The sequence below is a fragment of the Oxyura jamaicensis genome, chromosome 7, assembly GCF_011077185.1.
Source record: "Oxyura jamaicensis isolate SHBP4307 breed ruddy duck chromosome 7, BPBGC_Ojam_1.0, whole genome shotgun sequence".
Lineage (NCBI taxonomy): Eukaryota > Metazoa > Chordata > Aves > Anseriformes > Anatidae > Oxyura > Oxyura jamaicensis.
Window position 1 is genome coordinate 36836656 of NC_048899.1, and position 26791 is coordinate 36863446.

The window sequence follows — 26791 nt, forward strand, 5'->3', positions numbered from 1 at the left end:
CTACTGGGAAAAAACCGATGAATCACAAGATGCTCAACTAGTTACAAATAAATTTAGGTAATTTCCAGTCAAAATTCATAGGCAAGTAAATAAAAGAGAGAGATTTGGCTTTCACTTGCATTTCTTAAGCAGTGAAAAAATATCTATGCTTCTAGGGCTCGGCAGCCAAGAATGAGCTCATGGGTCAATCTCTCCCTCAAATCTTGTTGGAGTGGGAATGGCAGGGGGGAAGCTTAGACAGCACCAAGATGCATCCAGAGAAGTATCTGGGTATGGTTCCTTCCATGGGCATGCTAATTCATAAAGCGGATCATCAAGGGGTCACAAGCTCCATCCGCACAGGCTGCCACAGGGCAGAACTGCAGAGTTTTTCATTGCCTCGGGGCGACAGAGGCTGTGCAGGAGAGCAGCTCCTTCCCTTTGATCTCACAGATGGACTCAAGGACTTCTGCTGCCAGCCTGAGAACAAGCAGCCAGTGTTGAAATAGCCTCCTCTTGAACTATCTCTGCATTCAAAGGTCTTAGGGGACAAAAGAAAGAGTAGAGACAGAGATTGTGATCTCTGGTGCTGCAAGAATCCCTTTGGAGAGCAGTCTCTACATCCGCAGCAGTCCTGATCATTACTTTTTGCTGAGCCAGGAGTTCGGGAGACAGAGGCAGAAAGGAGCACATCCACAGCACTTGCCAATTTTGTTCGATTGACCTAAAAGCACTTGTGGGTTGGGAGGCATAAATTCCCAGAGGTAGTGCCGCATTTCTTTTTTGGCTCCAAGTCTGATTGCCAGAGAATTGGAGAGTTGACTTGGACGTGCCCTACGCCCAGAGAGCCGGGGTAGCAGCTGTGATCCTCACAGACCAAAACCCACAGGCAGGCCCATTCTTCAGGTTCACTGAAGGGGTCACAGCCCTGTAGGTGCTGGATCCAGAAATACAATGCGATGTGGAACAGAGCTGGAGGAGAAGACAAAGCAACTGGGGGAAGGGAAGATGCCAGAAGGCTAACTCCAGGCTGTAGTAAAAAAGAACAAGAAAAAGGCAATGCAAGTTCACAAGAATACCAAAAGGGAATCTGCAAAGCGTCAGGGGGTGTGGACCTGTCCCCCTGCCCTAACAAAGCTGAGCACGAGCGCTGGGTCACCTAAGCCTTGAAAGGACCTGAGAAGGAGAGGTGCAATCCATCATTTTCATTGCCAGCTACCCCGCACACAGGGACGGGGGAAGGAGTCATCATCCCCGTGCTGGGGGATGTGGTGAGGGTTTCTCACTCAACCTTTATGCATTAAGCTTAAAGGAGAGCGCTGCCAGAGGAGAGAAAGTTATTAAGATTATGCTAAAATTTAAAAGAAGGGAGGGAGGGGGAGTGGAAAAGCCAAAACGAAATGAGAAGGAAAACTGCTTCTTGTTTTGTTACAGTAATCTCAGAAGTGCTTCTTTCTGGTAGAAGTCATGATTTGATCGAATTTTAGCAGCTAGTGGTGCCAACTCTGTTGCACAATAAACACTGGAGAAAAGAGTTTAGAGAACATATCAGTCATAACTACATGACATGTTAGTGATGCATGTTTCTTAGAGTGAGAGCAAACAGTATAATTCAACTTCTAATGAAGTCAAACAACCCAAAAAGTAAAAGAGCAAAAGGAAACTCTCTCTCTCTCTCTCTCCCATCACAAAACACATTAGCAAAATGGAGTGTTCATGATTAATTCACATTCCTTTCCGATCGTCTATCTTGCTAAAGCAGCATAAAATTCACCTCTTTGTTTCTTCCCTCTGAAGATATAGGAGACATGACATCATGGCATCTCATGTAACAGTCAAACCAGAAAGCACAGCTGAGAGGTTTTTGAGGTTTCCTTGCAAATATCGGGACGTCTGCAGCAGTTTTACCTATTTGGTGAGAACTTCAAACTGTCTCCACAAGGAAAGGATTTATTAGCTACTTTGCAACGAGCACTGCACTTGCTGCCCCTGCTGTGTGTTGATGGACAGAAAATTCCACAACATCACATTATTTCAGGACTCAAGGCTCTTAAATTAGGCCATAAAAATGCAGAGAGTGGAGATCTTTACAACTATAGAGAGACTCAGGGATACACTGAGATGGAGTCCTTCACTGGGTAGAGAGCTAATTAGAAGTCAGTGGCAATTTGTACAATTTATAAGGAGAGGAGAGGTTTTTCTTTTATATAGAAGAAAGCTAAAATACTTCAAATATACTACACTTCTTCACAAGAGCCAGCTTTTTGAAGCAATTTCAATTAAGCCCAGCAAACTTTTCAAAATCTTTCAGATTGTTCCAGATCTCACCTGACTCTGTTCTACATTTTCATGCAAGAAAAAAGTTATTTTACTTTGAAAATCTGCATAATTAAAAACTGTACTGTCTTCTGATTGATAAAGTTTCAAGTGACAGCTTTGCAGCAAGCTGCCTCCCACACAGAAGCAATTTGTAAAAGCCTTTCAGAGTTTTATGTAACTGAAAAATCCGAGTTGCTCTCATCCAGGTCTTTCTTTCCAGTACCAGTTGAAATGTGACTGCCAGGAACGGCAACCAGTACGTGCTTGAATATACGATTAATTTAAATACCAATATTTTCGCCTTGCTATGAGGTACCCATTGACAGCAAAGGCTTTTTTTTTTGCTGTTGTTGTTCCTATTTTGGCAAATGTAGAAACAATTTGATATTTAAAGCCCAACGTAAGCCTGATTTTTCGAAGATATTTGGACACACAATGCACAAATGGACTTGGTAGTCCCACAAGAGCAAAACCTAACAGAATCTACATAAGAAGAGAGAAAATATTACTTCAGTTCTTTCACTGGGTTTGGGTGAATACAAATCTGTTTTCCATCATCAGTCATATGGCATATTAAACACTAGAGGGAGTACAGAAGAAAGCTGAATATTTATTTCAGACAAAAAGGCGGTATGGTCAAAATTTAATACGAGTTGTAAAGGTTTAATCAGAACCCACGGATCTCCAAGCGTCTCAGAGATCTTGAAAGTTGTTCTAGTACAATTATCCAGGCTACATTTAATCTTACATGATGTCTTATAAGAATTCTAGTTCTTCAAAAATAACCTAAAACCCCATCCCTGCTCTGGATGGAGATAGCTGCCTTCCCAAGCACATCTTTAGCTTTTAATCTAAAATAGAAGTAAATTGATGCAAGTTGCACGCCAAAAAAAAAAAAAGCTGACAGCAATGCGAAGTTTGTCCAATATAACTCAGTTAAACATATTTTTACTAAAAACAAAACATTAGTGGATTTTTTGTTTGTTTGTTCTAAATAAATAAAGTGGTCTGATTCTTATAACCAAATAGTTGTGATATTTACAGATCTGTGACATCGCAGTAGAAGTTGAGTGAAAACATGAACGAGGGTTTCTATGTCGAAAGACAAAATAATGATTAAAAAGAATAAAGTTCTAAGGAAGTTTAAATAAATTCCTATTTTAGTAATGTTTGATATGGCTAGTGCATTTTTTAATGCTATAAAATTACAGTCAGCTATTTCCTAAGGTTCAGAATAAAGTACATCTCCAATCAGCATGAGCAAGACTTTTCATTTACAGTATTTTGATTGTTCAATAGGCACAAAGAAATACAGAAAATAGAACAGTCAAACATTAGGTGAGATTATTAGGAATAAAAATCAAGTCAGGAAAGGAGCTGCCTATGTGTTGTATTTTGCTGTGTACTTTTACTTTCCTTTGTGATGAAGAAACAAAACCAAACCTCAGCCTGATGTCCAAAAAGGTCATGGTCAGAGAATGACACAAAGAAAGTACTAGAAAAAGACAGCTCTACAAACCAGCAAATACTGAAGCAAATCCGCAGGACAAAGATTCTGACCTCATAAAACAAAACTCTAGTCGTTTCCCCTTTTGTTACAGAACCGAGAAATCAGAAACTTACAGAATAACCCTGTCTGTAAGAGCTCCAGAGGTCTCTGGTCCAAACACCTGCTCAAAGCAGAGCCAAATTCAGACAGATCACACGGGGCCTTGAACACAGGGTTCCCACTCCCCACGGGGTCTTAAATACAACAGTATAAATACAATAGACCAAGGTCCCCACAGCCAGGGCCACCATCAGTCCACACATCCCCAGCCCATCAGCTGATGGAGCAGAGCACCTCCCCTACACAACCCACCCAAGGCATATCAAGAAACCTCCAACTCTGCTTGCACCCGAAGCGGTTGCCCTTGCAGCAGGTGGTTAAACAGTGGTTAAAGCCCCCTGTAGGAATTACGAAGCTTCCTCCAGCTGTTTGAAGAAACCTTGGTCCACCTACTCCTTATGACACCCATGCTGTGTCTTCCATTGGCTTCTCTGCTGATCCTGTCCTGGAACATCTCAGCCAGCTCAGCACCTGCTCCCCCGCACAGCTCTGAGCATCCGAGCTGCTCCTTTGAGCATAACCCCCCCCGTCCTTGTCTCAAAATTCATTCCAAAACAAAATACAAATTACATTCTACAAATCATATAGAAGTTAATACCAAAATTCATGACCAAAGTGGAAGAACATATCTTTGTTCCATATCGGCTGAGTGCGGTGATGCAGAGAAGACCCCAGCCCCTTTGCTGTACACCCTGCTTGCAAGCCTGAAGACTTTTATTTCCTACAGAAAATGACAGCAGCCTGAATGAGGAGGTACAAATGCTCAAGACAGCCACCCCAGAAAACCCTTTGTAGGCACATTTGAATGACTTGCTTTTTTAGTCAGGAGACTTTTCTCTTTTGTTCCAGCTCTGTTGTGATCTTTCAACATCCAAGCATTGTTTAATTCGGGAGTTTGCCGGATAAAAGATTTTTTAGAGAAGGTTTTCATTTATGAGTGAGTTGTTCTTGTTGGGACCGTTCCTAATAGCAAACGGATGTGACTTGTATTATGCAAACCAGAGTAATACATACTTACTTTAGCACAATTTTTCTAGTTACTTGCAAGTGGAATTTGCTTTTTTTTAAGCTGACAAGTAAAACAAGAAGTAACTCCGTACCTTTAGACTATAACAAGAGTCCAAATTCCCTTATATGAGGAAAAGGAGGAGGAATTTTGACTCGTCCTGTACAATTTCGCTGCAAACTTTGTTGTGTGTGATTGCTTCAAAGAGCGAATGTGGGAAAAGAAAATATTTGTGTCATAGTAATGGCCTCATCTATCTGTAGCACTTGACACCGCAGCTGCCAGCTGTACGGATAAATATCATGTTGCAGATAGATTGTGTCTGCGAAGCAGCGAAAATGGAATGTTAATTTGGGCTCAGCCGTGCTAAAACCTGGGAGGGCTCCGAGCATGCTCGGGGTAAGTGAGATCTCCACGAAAGCCTGTGCCTCTCTCTGAGCTGGAAGCTGCCTTAAAGTACTTTAAATTACTAATTTCTCTAACTAGCTTGTCTACTGAGATTAATAGCTATTAGAGAGAGGCATCAATACATATAGATCAAGAAACTGTCTCTTAGAAAATCCTTTTGACTATTTTGTCCATGTTGCTGGTTTCCTTTTGGCGTTCTTGCTGGCTTGTCCCTTCTAGTTTCCCAGAAAGCGTTCCCTGTTCTCATCCGTCCTTGTTACCCCCTTGGAGATGAGGGCCTGCGACAGACAGCTTCAGACACTGCACAATACCCGTGGTTCTGTTCTCAGCAGCCTCAGCACCCCGTTTCACTGCAGAGAGGGACAGACCAGGCTTCAGCTTGCAGCAAGCCCATGGCAGTGCTCAGACTGCCAGACGAGGCAGTGAGGTTTGCTCTGGGGCCGTAAGCAGGTGCTCACCACACACCCATGGAGAGATGACCATCGGTGTCCCCTGCGCCTGCCCGTGACAGCACCCTGGTGTACATTTTCAGTCTTGCTTCTACCACAAGCTTGCCGTCTGTAGCCCACCGGTGTCCGACCGTTCTTCCATTTGCTGTTACAGCTTTCAAAACCAATGCTATGGTTGATGCCTTTTCTTCCAACCCAGGTGAAGATATTTTCCTTTTACTCAGCTGCCTGCACATACATCTGTGTGATTTTGGGGATAGACCAAAGATAGTATCTACCGCATCTAGCAACGGGAGCTCCATCACTGCCTTCAAAGTGTGCTACATCTAGCCCAGTGATGTTTTTCTTGGACTCATCCATGTAAGCAATTTTCTGTGGCTGTGTGAACCAACATATATCACCTGAACCAAAGAAAGTTCATGGGTTCATGGGGTAAGAGCACGGGTTTTTGGCCAAACAGAAGGTTAAGTCGTAACTGCTGAAGCTACAGTAACATAATTAGGTATCTAAGCCCTCAGAAGTCATAACAATTACTCCAAATTAAGCCAAGAATAAGAGGGTAAGAAGCTTGCTCAACAGCTAGAAAAAGAAACCTACTGTCATAAGGAACCACTGTTGTCATTCTGACACCCAGCAGCTAGGGCAAAAGAAATCAAAGTCATCACAGCCTCAGTGCTTTAATTTCTCATGCTTCCCAACAGCTCCGTGCTTTCCATTCAGCCAGAGTTTGTTCTCCCTAAGTTGCACCTCCTGCTGCACTTCCAGAGACAGCAGCCTGGACCAAGGTGGACATCTGCCTGTCCCAGTATGTCATTTCTAATGTTCTTATCTCCTTTCATAGATAAAACTAAAGCAACTATTACCTGCACACAGAATACGCAGCCTCAGAAAAGCACTCATATATCAGGACAGGTTCCAGTACATTACTGAAACAGTTAGAGGAAGAAAAAAAGAAAAGAAAGAAAATTGGACTTCCCTCACTCTCCTCCAGGCTCTGCCACCAATCTGCTGCAGTTGCTTATGCAAACATCCTCTTCTATCTGTGTTTTCATCAGGACATACGAAATTGCCTCTGACCTTCGGTGAGAAGCTCCCAGATGTTTGTTAAAACCTTGCCTTCATCAAACAAGCTTGCAAACTTGTTGACTCAGGGCCTTTATTCACCTGAGGTCAGGCACTTAGCTGAGATGTCTGTGTTGAAAGGATACTTGTTCTAGGCTAAATGAGCTAATTTACATTTTTGGTAAGTTCTTAAAGCATAAGGACTAAATTAGGCTATACAGACCTCAGGAATTATTCATTTGCCTTCACAGGAGTCAGGAGAAAAACCACTGTGAACTTAAGTTCCTTGTAAGTGCTCCGGGCTAGATGAGATAAATCTGGTAAGGCTGCATATAACACTTGGGTGAGCTGGGCTCTAGCACCAGGGTACCTGGGCACTGCAACACCGTGAGTCCTTAGAATAATTATCCTACCACAAAAAATAGAGCAGTAATGGTGAAGGAGAGTAAGAAACAGCATTGGAATCTACACTGCGGTGATGAGCAAGTCCTTCCCGAAGTGTTGTGCTACAGTCCTTTCTATTGTCTGTGCTGCTCTTAAATCACTTCTGTCAAGCCAAGGAAAGAAAGAGACTTTGCTCTCAGGTTACAGGCAGGGAATATCCCTGCTGTCAGTCAGCTGTTACAGAACTTCAAGCAAGCAGTGTTAATTATCTAATATCGAGGCACTTTTTTTACTTCTAAGTAATTTTCCATCCTATTAGTTTTTATATCAGAAGCCGTGCAGAACGGAGGCTGTAGGCTCTATTTATCTTTTGCACACTGGTACAGTTTGAGTTTCTCCAAATGCAGACCTGAATAAAATCTTAATATCCCCGTTAATTTGTCACTGATCTGAAAATTGGACTCGAAATAGTTTGCAGAATCTCTTCCACACAGGTCTTTTGTTTTAATTGAACTTTTCTTTTTCCCATAGGAAAGCTAATTTAGTATGACTTGCCAGCAGTAAAATTGAAATTCTTTGGCTAATTAATTTTTGTACCTGAAACTGAATATAGCTGACATTTTCTTTTTTTTTTTTTTTTTTACCAGATTTTAATACCTCCCTCTCAAAAATTTGATCCTTGGCCTGTGGAACCAGGGAAAAGTTGGAAAAGTTACAAGAGTTTTCAGGAATTAGGAAGTTTCTCAGGGATTACTTTCCAGGGTCATGGAAGGTTTTCACCTCTACAGAGTTGGTAGCTAAAATACAGGCGAAGTCTGGAGCCAGCGTGAGCTTCTCTTACAGGAAGGTTGTGGAATAAGACGTGAACCCGTGGACTTTTCAACCTCACTTCCACCAGGAAAAACCTGGAGACGTGTTGAAACCAACTTTCACAGCAGAGATGAGATGCACTTGTAGTTTGATTAGGTAAACCCATACGAGCTAAAAGAAACAACTTTTTTGTACTTACAACCTAAAGGGGTAAATTTCACCCCGGGAGTTCCACTGAAGATGAATGTGATTTCAAGCATCAGGACTGCTGCTGGACTTGGGCATTTATACTAAAATGTTGCTATTGCATCAGGATAGTCCTCAGACATTTCTCCTGCTATTTTCCTCCGTCTACAACCTTCTATTTAAATGCTGCCACTCCTTTAGCACTCCAAAAGCACACAAACCTTTACTCTAATGGTTATAAATATTTCTAACAATTCTACATCTTTTAGCAAGTGTTTATCGCTTTGGATTTTTGCCTAGCTGATGGATTAATATCTTACTGAGCCGCACTTGCCAATGGCAGAGTTAGGATCAACTCCAGTAACTGCAGCAAGACCTGTAATAAATTTAACCCCCTTACATTATGCATACAAATGCTTCTGTGCAATGCCCAGCATACATAAGAGGTCACATTTCGTGCCCAGGTTGGACACTTTGTTCTGCAACAGAACAAAGGGTTGGGGCTGAAGGCTGCCTCCGACCACACGGGACTCTGCGCTGTGCGTTCAGCAGCCTCTGACTGCCTGCCCCTTTTGCTTTCCTTCACACACCATGCAGGAGCCAAGGAGGACAATATAGGGAAACACCATACCCGGAGGCAGAAGGTGTTGTTTGTCCTACACAATTCTGGAAGCTGAAAGATCACTGTTATTTCTGTTCCCTTTCCCTTCGTGTTTGTACGTCTTTCTACACCTCTGGAGATTTGGTTGGAGGCTTCAAAGAATTAATCCAAAACTCCCGAAGACGCAAAGAAGCAGCCCCTGAACTCACAACAGGCTCGGTTCCCTGTTTCTGGTTGCTTATGGCTTTCTGACCCGTTATACCTTCATCCCACACGTTTTGAGAATACAGTCATGGAAACTCCAACATCACGAGGTGTGCACATTAACGCTGCTCTGGCCAGACGCTGAAGCCATTTGCGTGCAACACCACGAAAAAAAGTTCCAGGTGTAGATTTTAAGAAGCACTAATACATACTTGAGCCTTTTGAACATGCAGAGCTGAGGGCGAGCCCTCGGGACACAGGTGGGCAGGGCGGGCTTTGCAGGGCTCGGCAGTTCCTCCCGCAGACACCCGTCCCGTTGGAGCAGCCCCTCTGGAGCTGCTTTGAGCCGTCCCCGTACCAGACTCAGCCGCCTGGAAGGTGATGCAGACAAGACACGACAGCGACGGGCTTAGTTTTCTTGAAATGCGAAATTAAAGAAAGAGCAGGTGTCTGCTATGTCTAGGCTTGCAGATGCCTCAGATATGCGGGGAAGTGTCAGCAGCACGCTCGCATTGATCTGGGTTTGGCTAGCAATGCGCTCCCGACGTTCGGAAGGAGGGAGCAGTCCTCTGTACATGCCCGAACATCCATCACCCTCACAGCCTTCATCTCACCTTCCTTTGAAGGCTTGTTTTCTCCATCACACAGCCTCGGTAGAGACCCCAACCCAACCCAAGCATTCCCACAAACGAGTTCTGATCACCAGCAAGCCAAAGCACTCACCGAACCCATTTTTTAAACTTCTTTCCCGATTTGGGAGCTCTATTTATTCATCCGAATGTGGATATGGCAAACATACAAAGAACTGTATTTATGCAACTCGGGATGTTTGCAGCAGCAACAGATAAATATGACTTCTTCAACTCCGGTCTTCACATTTTTAAGTGGTCTTTTCACATGCACGTATCTGAGCGAGAGAAATGCCACATTTTATAAGAGCATCCTGTGTAGGAAACTGCACGCAAAGTGCCTCGTTGGTTGTGCCCGCAAACGTGCACTGCAACCAATAAAGCACCGCATCTGTTGTGGTGTCATATGAAACACTCACCCATAAATTATCATGTTTCTCAATCGTTATGCTGAAGTAAAGACGCCTTTCCGAATCTAAGTGGTATCATACGGCCGGTACTGCGTGAAATAATTACATTTACATTTATTAAAGTAATCTTGCATTCGCAACGCATCGATGTCCTGGCCAAAAGGCATCTTTCAAGACATACCATCTGATGATACAAAATACAAATATTTAATGAAAACGGGAAGGAAAGTTTAGGGGTTATTTTTTCTTCTAATTAATGATCCATCCAACAGCCCAAGTGCCTCACAGGAACTGTGAACCGCATCCAGACCTCACTCGGGTGCGGATACATTACAGTAATACTGGAAACTCTGCTGAATTTTGTTTTGAAAAGAGTCTTTTGGGCAAAACATTAATATTTTGTGAATTCTGCATAACTGAACGAAGCGTTTCATGTCACAGAGGACGTGTAAAGGAAAAGAAGATGGCCTGAATAATGGAGAGACAGAAACATAGAGAAGGAAAGAAAGATTAACAGCCTAGGGAAAGATGTTTACTCCCTTCCTTTATTCATCTTCTCTTCAAGCTTTCCTCCCACCACTAGGAAGGCTGCACATTTTCTCTATTTAAACATGGCACTTTTAATGTTTCCATCCTAGCACGGGTCCGGAGCTCGTGCCCTGCACCAACCATTGGCCAAGTCACCAGCTTTGAGGAAGGCTACGTGCCAAGGGAAAGGGGCTGGGGCTAAGCTGTGCTTTGTATTATGAGGGCATACTTGAAATTTGGGTTGATGATGGAATGGTGATGAAGGCAGGGATCCTCTTCACGTGACAGCAGGGAAGAGCTACTGAGCACAGCAAAAAGCAGAAACCGAGCAGTGCGAACCGCCAGCATTATGCCCGTACAGATAGTCAAATAGTGGAAAAATGAGGTCTCTCTGCTCGACTCCAACCAAAAACGAGGTGGCCTTGTTTTTGAGGTTTAGTTTTCAAGAAACATTCATCAAGCGGTGTGTCATGTGTGAACCATAAATCAGCTAGGCTCTGCTGAGTAATTTTCTTATAATTACTTGAAAAGCAAAACCTTTAGAGGAGTATGGGTGACTCTTTCTTTTTTAACAAGACGCTGTTTTTCTATTTATGTTTTTATCTTGGTCAGAAGCCTGGTGGTTTTTACGTGTGTTTTTGGACCTTTTGAATAACCAGTAATAAATAGTTGGAGGAATAGTTGGAATAGTAATTCAACAGTAGCACAGGATCCTGTCACTGCTCTGCCTGAGTAATACTTTAACATGCAGCAGAGCGATGCTGCTGCTAGTTTCTGACCTGCGAGGGGAAGAAGTGACACCTAAGGCTATGTCTACATTATTTATACCACTTTGATAGATTAAATCTTAACCACAAGGATGAGCTTTTAAAACATGCCCGAAAATGTTTAAAGATTCCACAGGTGCTCTTCCTGAGTGCAAACAAAGGCTTCTCTTTGTAGTACGAAAACAAAATTAAAATGTAACAAAGTCCTGGGAGCTATACTTTCTGCTTAAAACAAATCCTTGACTGGACATGTTGGATTTATTTATTTTCAACTGACGTATTCTTGGAGCTCACAAGAGTTAAAGGTGTATATATATATACACATGTGTGCGGGCATGTGTGTGTCTACATGTGTATGCATATGGATGTATATCTTTATGTATCTATATATGTAGATATAGTTGAGAATTATTTCAGTGATCCAGTCAGACTATTTGCTCTGATACCCTTTTTTTCTCTGTGTGAGTGTCCTTGAAGACGCTGGATTCTAATATGAGAAATTATTTTCTTTTTTAGCAACATTCCCTGCAGTTAATAATAGCCACTATAGAAAATGCTAATAAAAGAGGGAGATTGATAAAGGCCTTCACTGATAGTGAATTAACCCTGGTGCATTTGCTTTAATTATTAAGTATGCAGAAATGTGAAAACAAGCAGCACTTTTCACAGAACCTCTCGTCTAGAAAAGAATAGATGGTACTTCCATTTCAGACCTCTCATGACACGTAGCTCTGCAAACTTCAGTCTCAGAACCAAACACGGTATCAGCAAAGACTCAACAGCACTACTATATGCACAAAATACTCCTAAAATAGTATAAAATATAACTCACGGGTGAATATACAGCACAGAGCTACCCAGACAGTACTTTTTGTATTCATTTCTGTATGTCTACAAAATATGTGCTTCCCCCACATCCCTCATTTGAGAAGGGATTCAGTCCTGGAAGAAAGGCTCCAATGAAGGTATTCTCCATCATAAAACTCTTCTTCTAAACCATCAACGATGTCCCTTGTCGCTAGAGATCATGACAACACAGCATGCTGCCTATTGATTTAATGGCTTTTAAATTTTCGTCAAAACATTAATGGATTGCATTCTCTGACTACATTAGTTTACAGTGCAAAACCATCTACAGACCCCAAGTTTCTGAAATATAGCTGGAAACAAAGTAAATCAGCCCATTTGAAATTTCGGGACATTTCATCCGCTGTCAGAAATATGTAAAATAAGAAATGAGATGTTGTAAGGTCCTTGTGTAGGACTGAAGCTAACAGATAGATGAACGTGAACGTCCAAATTCTGATTTATTCAAATATATTTCTTAAGTATTGCTGACGTTATTTGTATGTGTGGGGTTTTCAGTCACAGTGGCAAAAATGGTTGTGATTATTTCGTATTTAGAGTAGGAGAACAACTTCTGCCATTTATGGCCACGGACTACAGCAGCAATGGAGAACGCAACTATACAGTAAAAATTTTCTGTGTTGTGAACTTCCACTGGTTCTTCAGAACAGTGGGTTTCCTAATTTCCACAACCATATCAAACATTCGTGTCATGGCTCTCACAGCAGTGCAAGCAATTAGGTAACAAGAAGATGGGGCTGATGGAACAACTTCTGCGACACAAGTTCCATCACTACAAATGGCTCTGGGCTGCCCTTGCCAAATCTCAAGCCCAGTTTTAATAGAAAAATACCCAGAATATATGAAGCTTTTTATTAAGTGTAGCTGTAATACCATTGACATTGATTTTGTTTCTTATTCTTAGGCTATTTAGTAATTTCCAAATCTGGAGGCAAGCAAGAATTAAAAGATTAAAAACTTATAAACTATATCTGAATTTGCCATTAGGGCTAAAACAGTCTGAAACAAATTATCTGGTAACTAGCTCCACAGATAACAATGGTTTTACAGGAGCAGAATCTGGTTCTTGAGTTTTCAGCTGAAGACCGATGCTGAGTTCCATTAAAGTCGGTAAAAGCTCAAGTAGAAGGAAGATCAGAAAATGTTCTTTATTCCGATCACTGTAACCTAAGGATGATCACTAGCTTTTCTTTCCTTATGCCTCCACGACAAAGAACAAAAGGCCAGAATTTTAGGACTCATTTCAGCATAAAATTGCTTTAAAATGTCCTTTCTGAAATAGGTTCCTTCCTTCTAATTCCCAAGGAGTTCATAGCTGTATTTTTAGAAAGGCAATTTGGAATTTAACAAATACAGATACTTGGAAATGTCTTTGTGCTTTCTTACTTTCACAAAAAGACATTAAGGTCATATTTTTTTTTTCAAAAGTGGAGATTGCTTTTGAGTGGTTGTAACCATGGCTACCAAATTTGGAACCAAATAAAACTGCTGAAACTGGAACCTGGGAAGCCATATATAATGCACACGATTCGATCCACAAAAATTGGGACTCAGAATTATGGAGAACCTTCCCAGATACACTCCCAAAGTGCTCCCAAAGACAGGACACCTGCGCTGTCTCCAACACGTTCATTAACCTCGTAGCCCGCTTAGCCTCTTAACCTCTTAGCCCGCTTGGCAGCATCCATTCCAACGTCGCCGTCATTTCTTTTGCTCGACGTGAGGCTTCACTGACCATTCCTGCAGCCTGTCCTTGGTTTGCTCTCAGCTTGTTCACCCCTCAGCAGAGGGACCATGAGCTTCAGGAAGCAGGAATCTGGTTCCCTCATTTAAATCCAAGTAATGTAAAATGAGAAAATCCGATTTCATATGATTTACTCAGCCAAAAAGGCACACTGTCCTCTCACACACGTTGTTCAGTGGGCTTGCCTCTTATTTCCAGAAGATGTTTCTGTTACAGAATTCAAGACTCCTCAAAGTTTGAGAAAGACCAAGACTGAAAGGACTAATGGGGGTGTGTTGACAGGTATATTCATCCTCAAAGAGTGATGGCACTGCTTTAAATATTTAATGCACTGAAAAATATATGGAAAGGAAAATAATGTGAAGCTGGCTTTAGCGTGGTGGCATAACAGCGTATTTTCTGCATCCATCTATGTTGCAGCCACATTATACAGAACTGTAAAAAAGAAAATGGCAAATTTCTAATCAGTTATCATGGTGCTATCAGCTTAAAAAAATTGATCATTTCCCCCCCCCCCCCTTTTTTTTTTTTCATTTTTTTCCAACGCAGTCAATAAGCAAGCCCTGGCTATCAATCTCCATGCTATGTAGCAATATTTTATTTTCAAGCCGATAGCTTCACATGATGAATTATGGTCATTAGAGAGCATGCTAGTGTGTTACTGTAGCTTCAGCACAGCAGTAAGCGTTGCTGACAGAATAAAGTGGGAGGGTTTGCTTATTCTTGTTGTCTGCATTCGAGATGTAAGTATTGCCCCAAGTATGCCCCACTCTCGGCAGCTCATCAGAGCCAAATTAATTTTTTTTCCGAACATTTGAAATGACATTTCAAGGTTATTTCCCCAATAAATATCTTGCACTCGCGACATCCGAATGCAGCTTTGTGCTCAAATGTTTGGCTAAGTAACTATTTATATTAGCAAAATGCGGGGGGAAAAAATCATCTGAAGCATTTATCTGCTACCCAGGTACGTTAAAATGTCCACAAAGGCAGCGTCGTGACTGCAGAACGGATTGTAACAAGGCACCTCTGGCTTAGCAAGTGAGCCAAACAATACTTTCAGTAAATAATTATGCACACAGTGTAATAGAAGTCATCTCAGCAACACCGAGCTCCTGAGCTACACGGCTTAACGAGCTGCCAAAAGTCTGAGCTGAACTAGTAGAAGTGACTCTGTGTGCCAGTAAAACTGAACAGCTTTACTGTCTCCGAGACCTTTCTTCTAAATCTTTTCTGAGTAAAAGCTTTTTCGCTCCCGCCCTTGTAACAGCCAACATAAAAGCAAGGCATCTTCAGATGGATCGAGGGGCTAGAAATTAAAATAGGTCTCTCCTATGCCTTTAATGTCACCCTGAAATGCCCTGGTAGGAAGCACACTTGAAGGACAGACACTGGAAATGGGTTTTGATGCTGGCAAATTCAGTCTTTGGAGGCACTGGCTCGGCAGGGGGGGCAACCCGGGCCGGGGAGCAGGATAAAAGCCCCGGTATGAAGCCTCGAAAGAACAGAGTGAAGGCACCAGAAGTGGAGGAAATGAGGGAAGGGAACGAAAACGGCCCGACCTCCCTTTTAGTTATGAGTGGTCTTGAGTTGAGACTGGAACTGCATTAGGGGAAGAAGCTTCCACTGCCCAACTTAATGGGCTTCGCAGCCGGGATGTACCCGGACACTGCACTGTGCTCCTGGGTCTGCTAATGCAGAGCGTGTCCGCAGCTGCCAGGGGGGACAGCTGCAGTCTGAGCACACGCTGCTTAGTTAATTTATATTTACCATATACCTGCAGGACAGATCAGTAGCCCCAGGTCTTGTAAAATCATGCAACAAACATGTGCTTTGGAACCATCCCCTAATTTTTTGCTGTTGTTAGCTACATCGGTGCTCTGTTCTAGTCCAGACCCTTCCTGGTGACGGCCCTGGAGTGAAGGGGGCATAGATGGTCCGAGTGGGGTGCAGCCTTTCTGCAAATGGCCTTGTGCAAGCAGGGGTCGTGTTCAAAGGGACCCCATCCTGGGGGCCCACACGGGCTGTATCCTGCTAGTCCACAGGGCTGTATCTGCAGGGGCTGCCTTTGGGGAGCACTTCCCAGTGGCAAGAGCAAACAAGCAGCACTCCCAGATGAACAGACAGCAAAAAAAAATTACTTCTCATCTCCAGGTAAACCTCTGTGGCATCACAAACCTTTTAGCAGCATACGGTATTTATCCGAAGCACTCGTGGAGTGTTATCAATGAAGAGTGTCATGTATCAGCATCGTAGCTGAGATAACTTTTTCAACATGACTAATAATAAAAAGTTCATTGATTTGATTTTAATTGACTGATTGTAGTTCTTCCAAAAGTGGCTCTCAGATTTCTATCTGCTAGTCAAAGGAAGGACAATAAAGCCGGATTCAATTATTTGCAATACATAAGCTAAGATCTAAATGTTTCTTAATTTCAAGTGTATTCTCAGCTGAAAAATAAACATCTGCCCTATTGAATTCCTAAGTGAGCATTTGGGCTCTCCATCTTCTTTACGGTAGGCTATGTTATAACCTACCTACCCTTTATTATATCAGCAGGTTATATTATAACCCACCAGGTTAGGTTAAATAATATACCCGTAAATTTAAAAGGGAAAAAAAAAAAAAGTATAGTATTTAGGTATAATATTTACAAATATTGTTTTCACATTTGACGTAATGGATAGCTAATATCTACAATAACCCATACATGGCCAAAATACCTAGTGAACCTACAAAAGCCAAGTAACCTTGCCCCATCCGTGTCTAAAAACGTTTAACACCTCCAGCACATTTGCATTCCCTGACTCCGGTAAGAGCCAGGCTAGAACAGGCTGCAGATCTCAGCACACAACCCCAGTACTTCGTGCTTTTCTATCTAGCTCAATATGCAACTAGTTAGGAAGATAGAAATAACACAGCACCTGTCAGTCATTGCAATAATCTCGTCTCCTTTTTCCCTTTACATCTTCCAGCTCCGTGCCATGACCCACCTGTCTGTCCCTGGGCCACAGCTCTGCTCTTGGCACTTCGAAACCTGCTGCACCCAACACTGGAGATTTCTACCAGAGCAGCAGAATTGTACTCGGCTCTAATATAGGCCAGTATTAAGATCACCCCTGCTAAAGAGCCTTGCTGCATTTACGCAGCAACTGATCTGAGCCTATGGCACATTTTTTTCATTACATGCAAGCTGCCATCTTGTAAGAAAGGAAGAATAAACATATGGATATGAAATATGTTGGAATAATCCCTTTCTGCACTGATACATCGCTGTCTGTATAGACATCAGAGAACACATAATATCTAGCTTTGTACATGTTGTGATATTTCACACCGCCTCCCATTTCACATGGAAAAGGCATTTGACTTTGTCTAATACAAGCTCAATTTCTCCTACATTTACCACCAAGAAGAATCCAACTAAAAAAAAAAGTCTCACTTATTTCAGAAATATATATATATATATAAGTTTAAGGTATGAGTTGTTAAAAGAGCATCAGCATTACGAACTAATGAAAATAAAGACCCCATGACCAGCTTAAGTGCACGGTTCACCATTTTTTCAAGGGAACAAAAAAAAATCTATTGTGCAGCAGCTAAAAAGCTGTTGAATATTTACAGATTTAAGACTTGAACAGTTCAGAATTAAATTTATTTTTTTTTTATTAAAAGCCACCAAACCATAAATAAGCAGAACATTAAGGAAAGCTTTCCTGCTTTGCCTTGTAAAGAACATACGGAGCCAAATAAATATGAAACAACAACATACAGATTTTTATCCTAAGTGATTCGGATATCCAGACAGGAAAGAATTTGGGGAGAGGGAGAAAAGAAGTAAATGAGGAGCAAAGACATTTGTTCTCTTGCATGATTAATAAGCAAATGATATATCACCACTCTTCCAATTCAGAAGCATATCTGGTCTTTTTGGGAATCTATCTTAGTACGCCAAGTAGCTGCCAAGACTGCCATACTCTCCATGCGGATGATTAAACTGGTCAAAATATTGTTATGTGAAAAATGATTAAGTCAGAGGATAATGAATCTCCGGACTTTGACTAGTCTGAAAAACCTTAAAGTCAGCAGTGTGGACCACGCTCGGGATGAGGCTGGGCGGAGCAGAGATGACAGGGACGAGGGCTCATAAAAACAGTCCTGCCCTGTAGAGCTCTGCCACTTTGTAGCTGGAACCTGTTCTGCTTTCTTCCTATTTATTCTGTTTTCACTGAGTTAACATGGAGATGAATCAAAAAATAAAATAAAATAAAAATCTTGTGTGAAAACCTACCCCAGCACCTGGGTGAGCTGAGTGGTTTCAGAGCATCTAATTACCACCAAGAGTTTGATCTGCACTGGAAGGAGAAAGTCACGAATTTTAGTCACCGTTCTCCCCACACCGCACGGTATGAGCGTGGCACATCCAGCTTCACTGCTTACCTCACCTTTTCACGCATGAAAAACGGATAAGATCTGCTGGCATCACAGAGGCCTTACTTTAATTAATTACATCGTCTCACAATGCTAACACTATTATTGAAGTAGAGATCTTCCACACTAATGAGCATCCTGGAAACGTATGCCATTAAATGGTTAGATATTGGAGATACTTAATGTCGTCAGATGTCTTAATGAAAAATATAGAAGTTTTGAGTCATACCTTGATCTGGGTGTGATTTCATTAATTACAGCAAACTGTTCTGAGAGCCACAGAGAAGTGCAGCAGGAGCTCAGCTCTCAATCTGATCATCCTCCTGGCCAAGGGATGGCCAGAGCCAGCTTCTGAAGCAATGCTGATCAAGAAGCAAAGCGATGCCCATGCGTAACATTCTCAATACGTGTGGGGCCAATACTTCAACTGGATTTCAACAAGAGAGTGAAGCAAAACTTTGTCATTTATGGGTAACTTGGAAATAGATGCAAAAATGTCACCTGTTTCCCTTTCGTATTTGAAAGAGTGTTCCCCAGGACTGCCCTGTCTTTAGCGGGATTTCAAAGCAAGAAATCTTTCAGAGTTACCAGAACCACATTTTGATCTTTAAATACTATCCTTAAAAACAAAATCCTGCAAACCTACGTTTATAGGCTTATTTTCATGATGACAGTTTCGCTACATTTGTTGAATTGTAAACCATGTAAAGCTCAGCAATAAAACGTCTGCAATCTGTAGCAGTAATGGGAGGCATGTCTCATAAACAAGATAAGTTGTTTCTTGCCAATATTGTTACACTTCATAAATACGAACTCAAGTCTGTTTTGCGTTTCCTAGATCAGTAGCAGACTTTTATTTTAATTAAACACAACATATAAAATATTCATTTAAAAAACAAACATCATTGTTTTAAAGACATTATACTAAATTAAATTATAGTGCCTTTGCCATAAAGTTCTTGCACAAAAGAATACTTCTGAATTCCGAGTGGATTGAGACAGCACAAGTGTCCATCAAAAACCTGCAGTTGGAAGATGGTAGCTGTCCTATGAATAAATAAACTATTTATATTTCCTGATAACATAAGTGCTTATATAAACTCGCTCCAATTCCCAAAGACTACTCATTTTGGCTGTGGTTGTAATTAAGAAACAACATCACATGCCCGCAGAGAAGATGGTGCCAGTCCCATTTTGTGCAGCAGAACTACTAAGTGTTTCGCTTCACGCTGACATAATTTATAGCCTCATTTCATTAGACTAATGTTGGGTATCTTTGATAGAGTCATCTTTGACAGTCTCTATCCCAAAAGTGCATTACTTTTGGAAATCTATATTCTGAGTAGAGATTGATCAGGATCCCTGAACACGGTCACAAAATACATCAGATCGAACCCCATTCAATAAAAATGCTATTTCTAGTTAAGTAACACAAATCCCCAGAATCTCAGAACGGTTGAGGTTGGAAGGGACCTCTGGGAGTCATCTGGTCCTGGTCCAATCCCCCTGTCAAGCAAGGACATCTAGAGCACGTTGCCCAGCTTCTGCATTTGTCATGGAACCTGAACACAAAACAGAGGAGCCTCAGAGATGGTATTAATTACAGAAATGAAGGGTTTTTAAAATTGTCAGTGAAGAGGAAGTTTAGGAATTGAGAAGAAACTGTGAAGACCTGAATACTTATGCTATAGCACCTGCAACCTATGACCACGGCCTGGTAGGCAGTGTCTAGCTACAAAAGTGTCCTGTGTGGCCACCATGGAAAAATGTGTCACTCAGTTCTAAATCTATCAAAATAGTCAGCACCAGGAATTCAGTGTGTCCCAGGAACAGGCAGGCATTTACTTCAGAAGCTCCTTAGCTGATAGCAATAGTGTGGTTGCATCACATCACCTTTCTGTGTCTTAAAGTAATGGCTTTAAAATAACTGATACCACTCAGTTACGGTTTTAGGTGTTACACATTACTACATTGCCTTTTTTATTACTAAAGCCATTTAAACAGATTTCAGAAAGTATACTTGGGCTTTCAACAGCTGTACTGAATTCATCATTTGCTCAGGTTACTGCCTGAAATGAGTCTGAAAAACAGACCAGTAGCCAGAGGTTGTTCCAGATTGGTCAAAGCTTTATGTTGACTTAATCCCATCCTTCTGCTCCAGGGTGGAACTGGAAGGAAAAGAAGAGGCAAGAAGTAGCATTAATCTACTGCTAAAATTTCTGGCTTCTGTGGTACTTCAGAAGAGTAGAAGTGGTATCATGAAATAGGAGGAAAAACTGAAATCTTGAGATGTGCCTATCTCCTGGGTAAATGAAAAATAAGATGTGCCTCGAGGACACGTTCTCAGAACAGAAATCCAAAATGGGCAGAAAGGTGCAAGTAATGCTACCAGTACTTTGAAATGAAGTCCTCAGCCAGCCCCAGATTCAAGAAGATGAAGCAAAGATTTAACAAAATCCCTGTAAAGCTATACAACCCGGACCCTTCTGTAGTCCTGGACTCCTCCAGCTTGCATGCAAGACCTGTGAACTATTTATTTTTTGATAGCAAAACAAACCTAAGCTTCAGTGGACTGAATAGGAAGCGCATTCCCAACTGGATCTTCCCAGACTTTCTTTCTGAGGACACCCTTCTGCCAAATTTGCCATGTTTCAAGCCTTAACCCCACCTTTCTCACAAGAAGATTAATAAGGAAATGCATAAAACCCCAACTGTCCCCTTTACGTCTGATGGCTGATAACACTGTTACATTCATATCACACAACCATATGCGCTACAGGAGCATGAAACGTTCTTTCCTTCATATGCTCATCCACCACATGATTCATCTCAGCTCATCTTTTTTTCATTTTGTAATCTCAGAAGCCTTCATAACTGTTTCTAGTGAGCAAGGTCATGGTTCTTCAGTTCCTTTCAAAACCCCTTTCCTTTCAGATTTCCTACTATTTTCTGCGTATGAACTGTTTTCATTAAAAAGCGGACCTGACAATTGCAGTTTGGCAGCAGGTTTGATGCCTTTAGTTCATACAGACTTTCCCCGACCCCTTAATTTGGCAGGGCATATGCTTTTATTCCAAATTGCCGTTTGTACTCATATTGATTCATTACACACAGATATGCTGTAAGAGTGAAGTCATTTTAGAGGGTTTCAGGTTTTATAATATTGTAGCATTCCTAAACTAAATACCCAGTTATAAAAGGCAAACCACGCTTACATTCTTAGTTGATTTACATCAAAATAAACATGAGAACTTATATAAATGAAGTTTCATTAATAAATAGCTGGCACTAATCAGACCAAAATCCAACTATTGCACAAGACAAGGTTGGAGAGAAGGGGTTAAGTACAATTCCAGATTGTGAAGGAATCTGTGAAGCAGGAGTCCTCCCTGTCACCTATATTTAAGCTTATCAAGAAACAACTTCAGTCCTGGCACAAATGCTTCAAACTCCCCAAGGAAGGCTGGAATAAGTGGGATAAGTATTTACTGAACTCTCTTGGTCAGTGCTTCCTGTTAGCCTGAGTTATCAGTGTTGATGTATTAACCATGCAGCCATTTATTTTTATAAAAGTGCAAAAGTTAGAATTAAATAATTAAAACTTAGAATTAAATGAGACTCTTGCTCAATATATCAATGAACTGGTCAGCTACTGCCCTTCGTACGGATTCCCAGTGTAGGCCTGTTCCCTGATCAGTATTTTCCTCTAATGAAAACTTTCAGTGTTTCCAGATTTTGAGATAAGAATGGTAAAATTCTTCAAAATAGCTCGCAAACCTTGCTGGCCCTGGAAGGACCCAGACACGCCAGCTCACTTTGCCCTTCACCAGGTGAGAGGTGAATCCTGTTTTCTCTCCCCTCCTTTGCAAGGTGTCTGGTGTTGATGGAGGTTGATCTGTACTTCTCATATGACCACACGCCCATCAGCAAGGCAGTATCAAGCTTGGCTTTGGCCAAGAAACGCAGAATTTCAAGCCTGGCGGCTCCAAAGAGGCACTAAGATGTCGCAACACAGGGTGGCTGAATCCAGACGCCTTATACATCTGCACATTTTTTTCATCTCACAGAGCTTTACAAAGTCACCACCTTCTCTAATAAAAGTCTGAACAAAAGCTGGGGTTCTTAAAGCAAGGATCTGGGTTGGTTCTGGAAGACATTTTGTACCACTGAAGTTCTCCCCTTCCCCTCAGCAAATGCGATCTCCCCAGTTTCTCAGCCTCAGATGCCGAGCCTTTTCCACGCTAACCAGAAAAGTCTGTCCCTTGATTGGATATCGTGTTCTTTGCAAGCCGTAAATATTTGCATCATGTGAACGAAGTGACTCACCGAAGAGATGTAATTACAGCGTGAGCTGAGAGGACTATTGTTTATATAGCCAAATGTAGCTCAGATGCAATGCCTCCTCTGCTGCGCAGACCGTGGCCACCACCTCCTCGACTCGGGTCCCCGGCAAAGCGAGCGTTTGGACAGGTTCGGGTCCCCTACTGCCCTCGCTGCAGTTTGACGTTTGTTGTTTGCTGCAGCCTAAAATAAAACGCGTGCTGAAGCTACCGAGAAGATGTGTGCAAGGGGCCTGACGTGTGGCTTAACGGGACCTAACAGAAGCCTGTCTGAAAGCACCTCTTCTGTACACAGACCATGACGATTTTCACTTCATTACAAGAGGCGCAGTCACACCACGTTGTAGATGAGACACATACTGCCAATCCCAGTGTTAACAAAGTGGAGCAACGTGTCAGCAGAAGGGCTACACCGGCTGCGGGGCGGCTGTCCCACGCGAGCTGACACAGCCCAGGGTGAGGGCAACACCTTCGCTAAAGGAGTTTTGGCAGACATCTGCCACGGAAATGCTACAGAGCCTTCAATTTTCCCTGTGCAGTCCAGCAGCATTGTGTTTATGCTGATATAATCCAATTGGAATAAATTGCTTTTTTTTTAGTGACTATTATTTGTCTTGAGTGGCTGCGAACTATGTTTTTGCCGATCTGAATGAATTGCTATTCTAAATAACAACTAAATTAACTTTGGTATGTTGATTAGCACGGCAAGAGCCTTGAGCTGCTTGTTTTATAAACATTCAGATAGCGCTTTTGTTCAAAGGCTTTATCATAACATTTTCATAAGCTACATTTTGCACAGCGTTTAGAACATTCAGAATATCGTACCAATATTGCCACCAATACGAGAACACAATCAGCAGCTAAAAACACAGCGTTACCCCCATTTTACAGATGGGAACGCCAGCAATACATTGAACAACTTCTACTTAACCACACATAGAGTTATTAGCAGAACGTATATAACAATTATTTCTGTAAAAGTTAAGGATATAATAGGGAATATATAAAGCATCTACATGAACTCAAGCGTGTTCGTAATTACTGTGATGACTCAAGGAATGTTTCAGCAGGTGTGGAACCAGAGTCACACCTACTGAATAGGAAAGGGAATATGAAAATGACTTTTTATTATCATACTAGTTAGGCAAACAGCCATTTAGAAAAATATATACTAAAATTTTCTGCCACGATAAATACTTTCTAACATATTAACTATTATTAAAATGCCTAAGCAAATCCCCAGGTATCTTTATTTTTTCCTGAACAGGTATGATATGCCTCAAACGTACTGTACAGTCCTAATAAATGGTTACATACCTTCTGTTACACATATATTAAAGCAAAGAGCCTACAACAGGAGGTATCCAGGCGTAGGATTCTGTGTACATACCAGGGAAGTGAATGTGTGTGCCTCACGAAGGCTTCACTGCAGTTAGGAACGATGAAAAACTCTGGCAGGGTTCAGAGGGGGTCCCTGGAGCCAGTAATTCTCCACAGAGGTAGGATCAAGGAGCACTGGTGATATTTTTCAGCTGGACCGAAGTCTCCATTCAGCAACATTTTCCAAAGTTAAAAGATTTACTTCCATCAATTCTAAATATATGTAGAGCTAAATATAGCAAACCTCAACTTGAAAAATCACGGCTAAAGCTAACATACACTCAGTCTCGGTCTGCACACCAGCTGTGGATAAAAATGTGCTGAAAAGTAGAACATTTTGTCTCTTTTCATTTATCAAACATTCAGTTGCAAACACACAGTCATCTGTTTAAGAAGAGCTGAGAATCTGTTAAAATTATTCATTTGATGGTTTTGTGAATTTAAATCACAATTTTCTCTAGAATTTAAATTCTCAGGTAACTTTTTGTGGATAACACTTTCCGTCAAAAACTTTGGTTGCTGGAGGTCTTTTTTTTAATCTAGTACACATTTTGGCGATTTTTTAATTTATTTGTTCAAATAAGCAGTTAATAAGCAAGATCGTCTTGCAAGATAGTTGTAAAGCATGTCTGCATCATGCCTGCAGGTTAAAGGATCAGCCTAGTTGTTAGTGTAAATTCAAATATAATTTATTTTATTTAATATTATCACATGTGACTGGCCCAAATCATAGGTAGTGTGGATTGCAGTGTATTGTCAGTCCATCGAGACGTTGACATTAGTTTGTAGGACTAATTAAATCCCAAAGTGATGAGGAATTAGGTGACAGAACCCAGGCAGACTCCAGATTAAAGGTTTAAGTAGACCTATGACTTTACTTCTTTTCAAGCCTGTAAGAACAATAAAGGGTGATTTGGAGGTCCGTTGAACCAGTGGTTCTTTATAAACCAAATAAAATTTCCCCTGTCTAGAACACAGATATCTGTATCTGAGCTAATTCTGGTATCTCTAAGGCCAACAGAAAGAAGTCAGTTTTCTTTTCCTCCTCAAATGCTCCTACTATCTCGCTGGCTCACTCCTGTTCCAGCCTCAGTCCCACTTCTGCTCCTGATCACTCTTTTGCTTCTCTTTTCCTTACACACTCTCTAAACATTTTGCTCTCCTCTTATTTCGCCTCATGATACAAACATATATTTAGCCTCTGTCATCTTAAAAACACCCGATACTACCTGCGCTCCTCCTCCCATTGCCCTTTTTCCTGCTTCACTTCTGAGTTCTGTGGAGCTGTCGTGCCTCTCTGCCTGGCATCCCTTTCCCCTTACTCCCTTCTAGGTTTCCTCCCTCTACTTGGACTTCATCTCTACCAAACAACCACCTTCCAAGGTTAGCAACATTGCAAATCTCTTACTTCTTCTTAGAAAAAGCACTTCCTTTTATTTAGCCCATCAATTGCCTTATTTCCTCACCAGCATTTTTTTTCTTTTTTTTTTTTTTTTTTCTTGGCCTTTCTTCCAAGCCTCCATCGCCTTTTTTCTCCTTTCCACTCCCTACAGAGGAGGCCAGGTCTCCAAGATACTCGTACACCACATTTGCAGTCAGCAGCTTTGACTTATTTTTGCTTTTGAGGACACCATCCCACTCAACTACCTCCTCGTCCTCGCTCAAACACTTCCTGAAAACTCATGGCTTTCCTGGTGACAGGAAAAGAGTTCATCAAAGTGCTGGCACTGAACTGCTCCGTGAGCGAACCTCCTACGCCCCGGGATAAAAATAAACAAAAACAGGCAGAAATATTGCTAAGAAACCGTATGCTCCTGGTTTTTGGCTATCACCAGAAGAAATGGGAATCTGGGACTCCAGACCCCGAAGAATCAAACCACACATGAAGGAAAAATAAGAAGAATAAATCCTTCAGATAGCTTTGAAGTATAGGCAGCCTGATGAAGTCCGTTGGCTCTATTTTTTTCTTCTTAACAAACTATTTTAAATAGTGAAGGGGTCCGTTATGTTATTTTTCCTCCCATCTCTTAGCCCCGGACAGCTGGAGGTGCTTAAAGAAAAAAGTAATCCACCTTTTTTCCACAATATGTAGAATTCCTATTCTTATATTAGTTTTTATTCTTAGAAGCTCGAGCTGAAATTTGAGTTCCACTGCAATGCTCCCACTAATTGCCTTGAATAATTCAAATTTTACCACTCTCAGGGGCACAACTGGAGCCAGACTGTTATAAGCCATATTTGCTACTCTGGAGCCAACAAAATAAGTGTGCTTTATGCTGCAGAGCACGCTGAGTTTAAGTTACATTATTTTGTTTGTTTCGAATTTAGACAAGTGAGGAAATCACAGTGGATTGGCTTGTCAAAGGAGCCTACCAATAAACACAGAACAAGCCAGATTTTACTTTTAAAGCAGCAGGAATATGTCAAAATCACAGTGTAACCCTGAAACTCGGATTTTGCTGAGCAAAATTAGAAAAGGCCTCAACTGTGGGATTGCTCTATTTTTGGCTCAAGAGAGAAATTCTGAAGCTGCTGATGATTTGAAATGGGTCCTGAAGAGAAGGAAGGAAGGAAATTAGAATTTTTTTTAACTTACAAAATTGTCTTGCCTGTGTAATAACACTGAGCATGACTGTCACTCTGAAGACATATTAGCTCATTTAGGTAATTAGTGTGA

At 41.5% G+C, this 26791-nt stretch overlaps 1 protein-coding gene across 2 annotated transcripts in view; it reads right to left on the reverse strand.

Annotated features, from left to right (window-relative positions):
- The window catches only part of LOC118170053, a 359390-nt gene that overhangs the window by 201090 nt on the left and 131509 nt on the right, over window positions 1–26791 (reverse strand). The window contains exons 1-2 of one of the 2 annotated variants that reach the window (XR_004752468.1): window positions 24125–24517; window positions 9230–9388 (exon numbers count right to left, since the gene is read on the reverse strand). Coding sequence is in view for 1 of the 2 variants with exons in the window: in XM_035331960.1 (XP_035187851.1) it covers window positions 9230–9388 (159 nt within the window). In the remaining variant the exon portion in view is untranslated. Of the gene's footprint in view, window positions 1–9229; window positions 9389–24124; window positions 24518–26791 lie in introns of those variants that run through there. The other variant, XM_035331960.1, reaches the window with a different exon arrangement.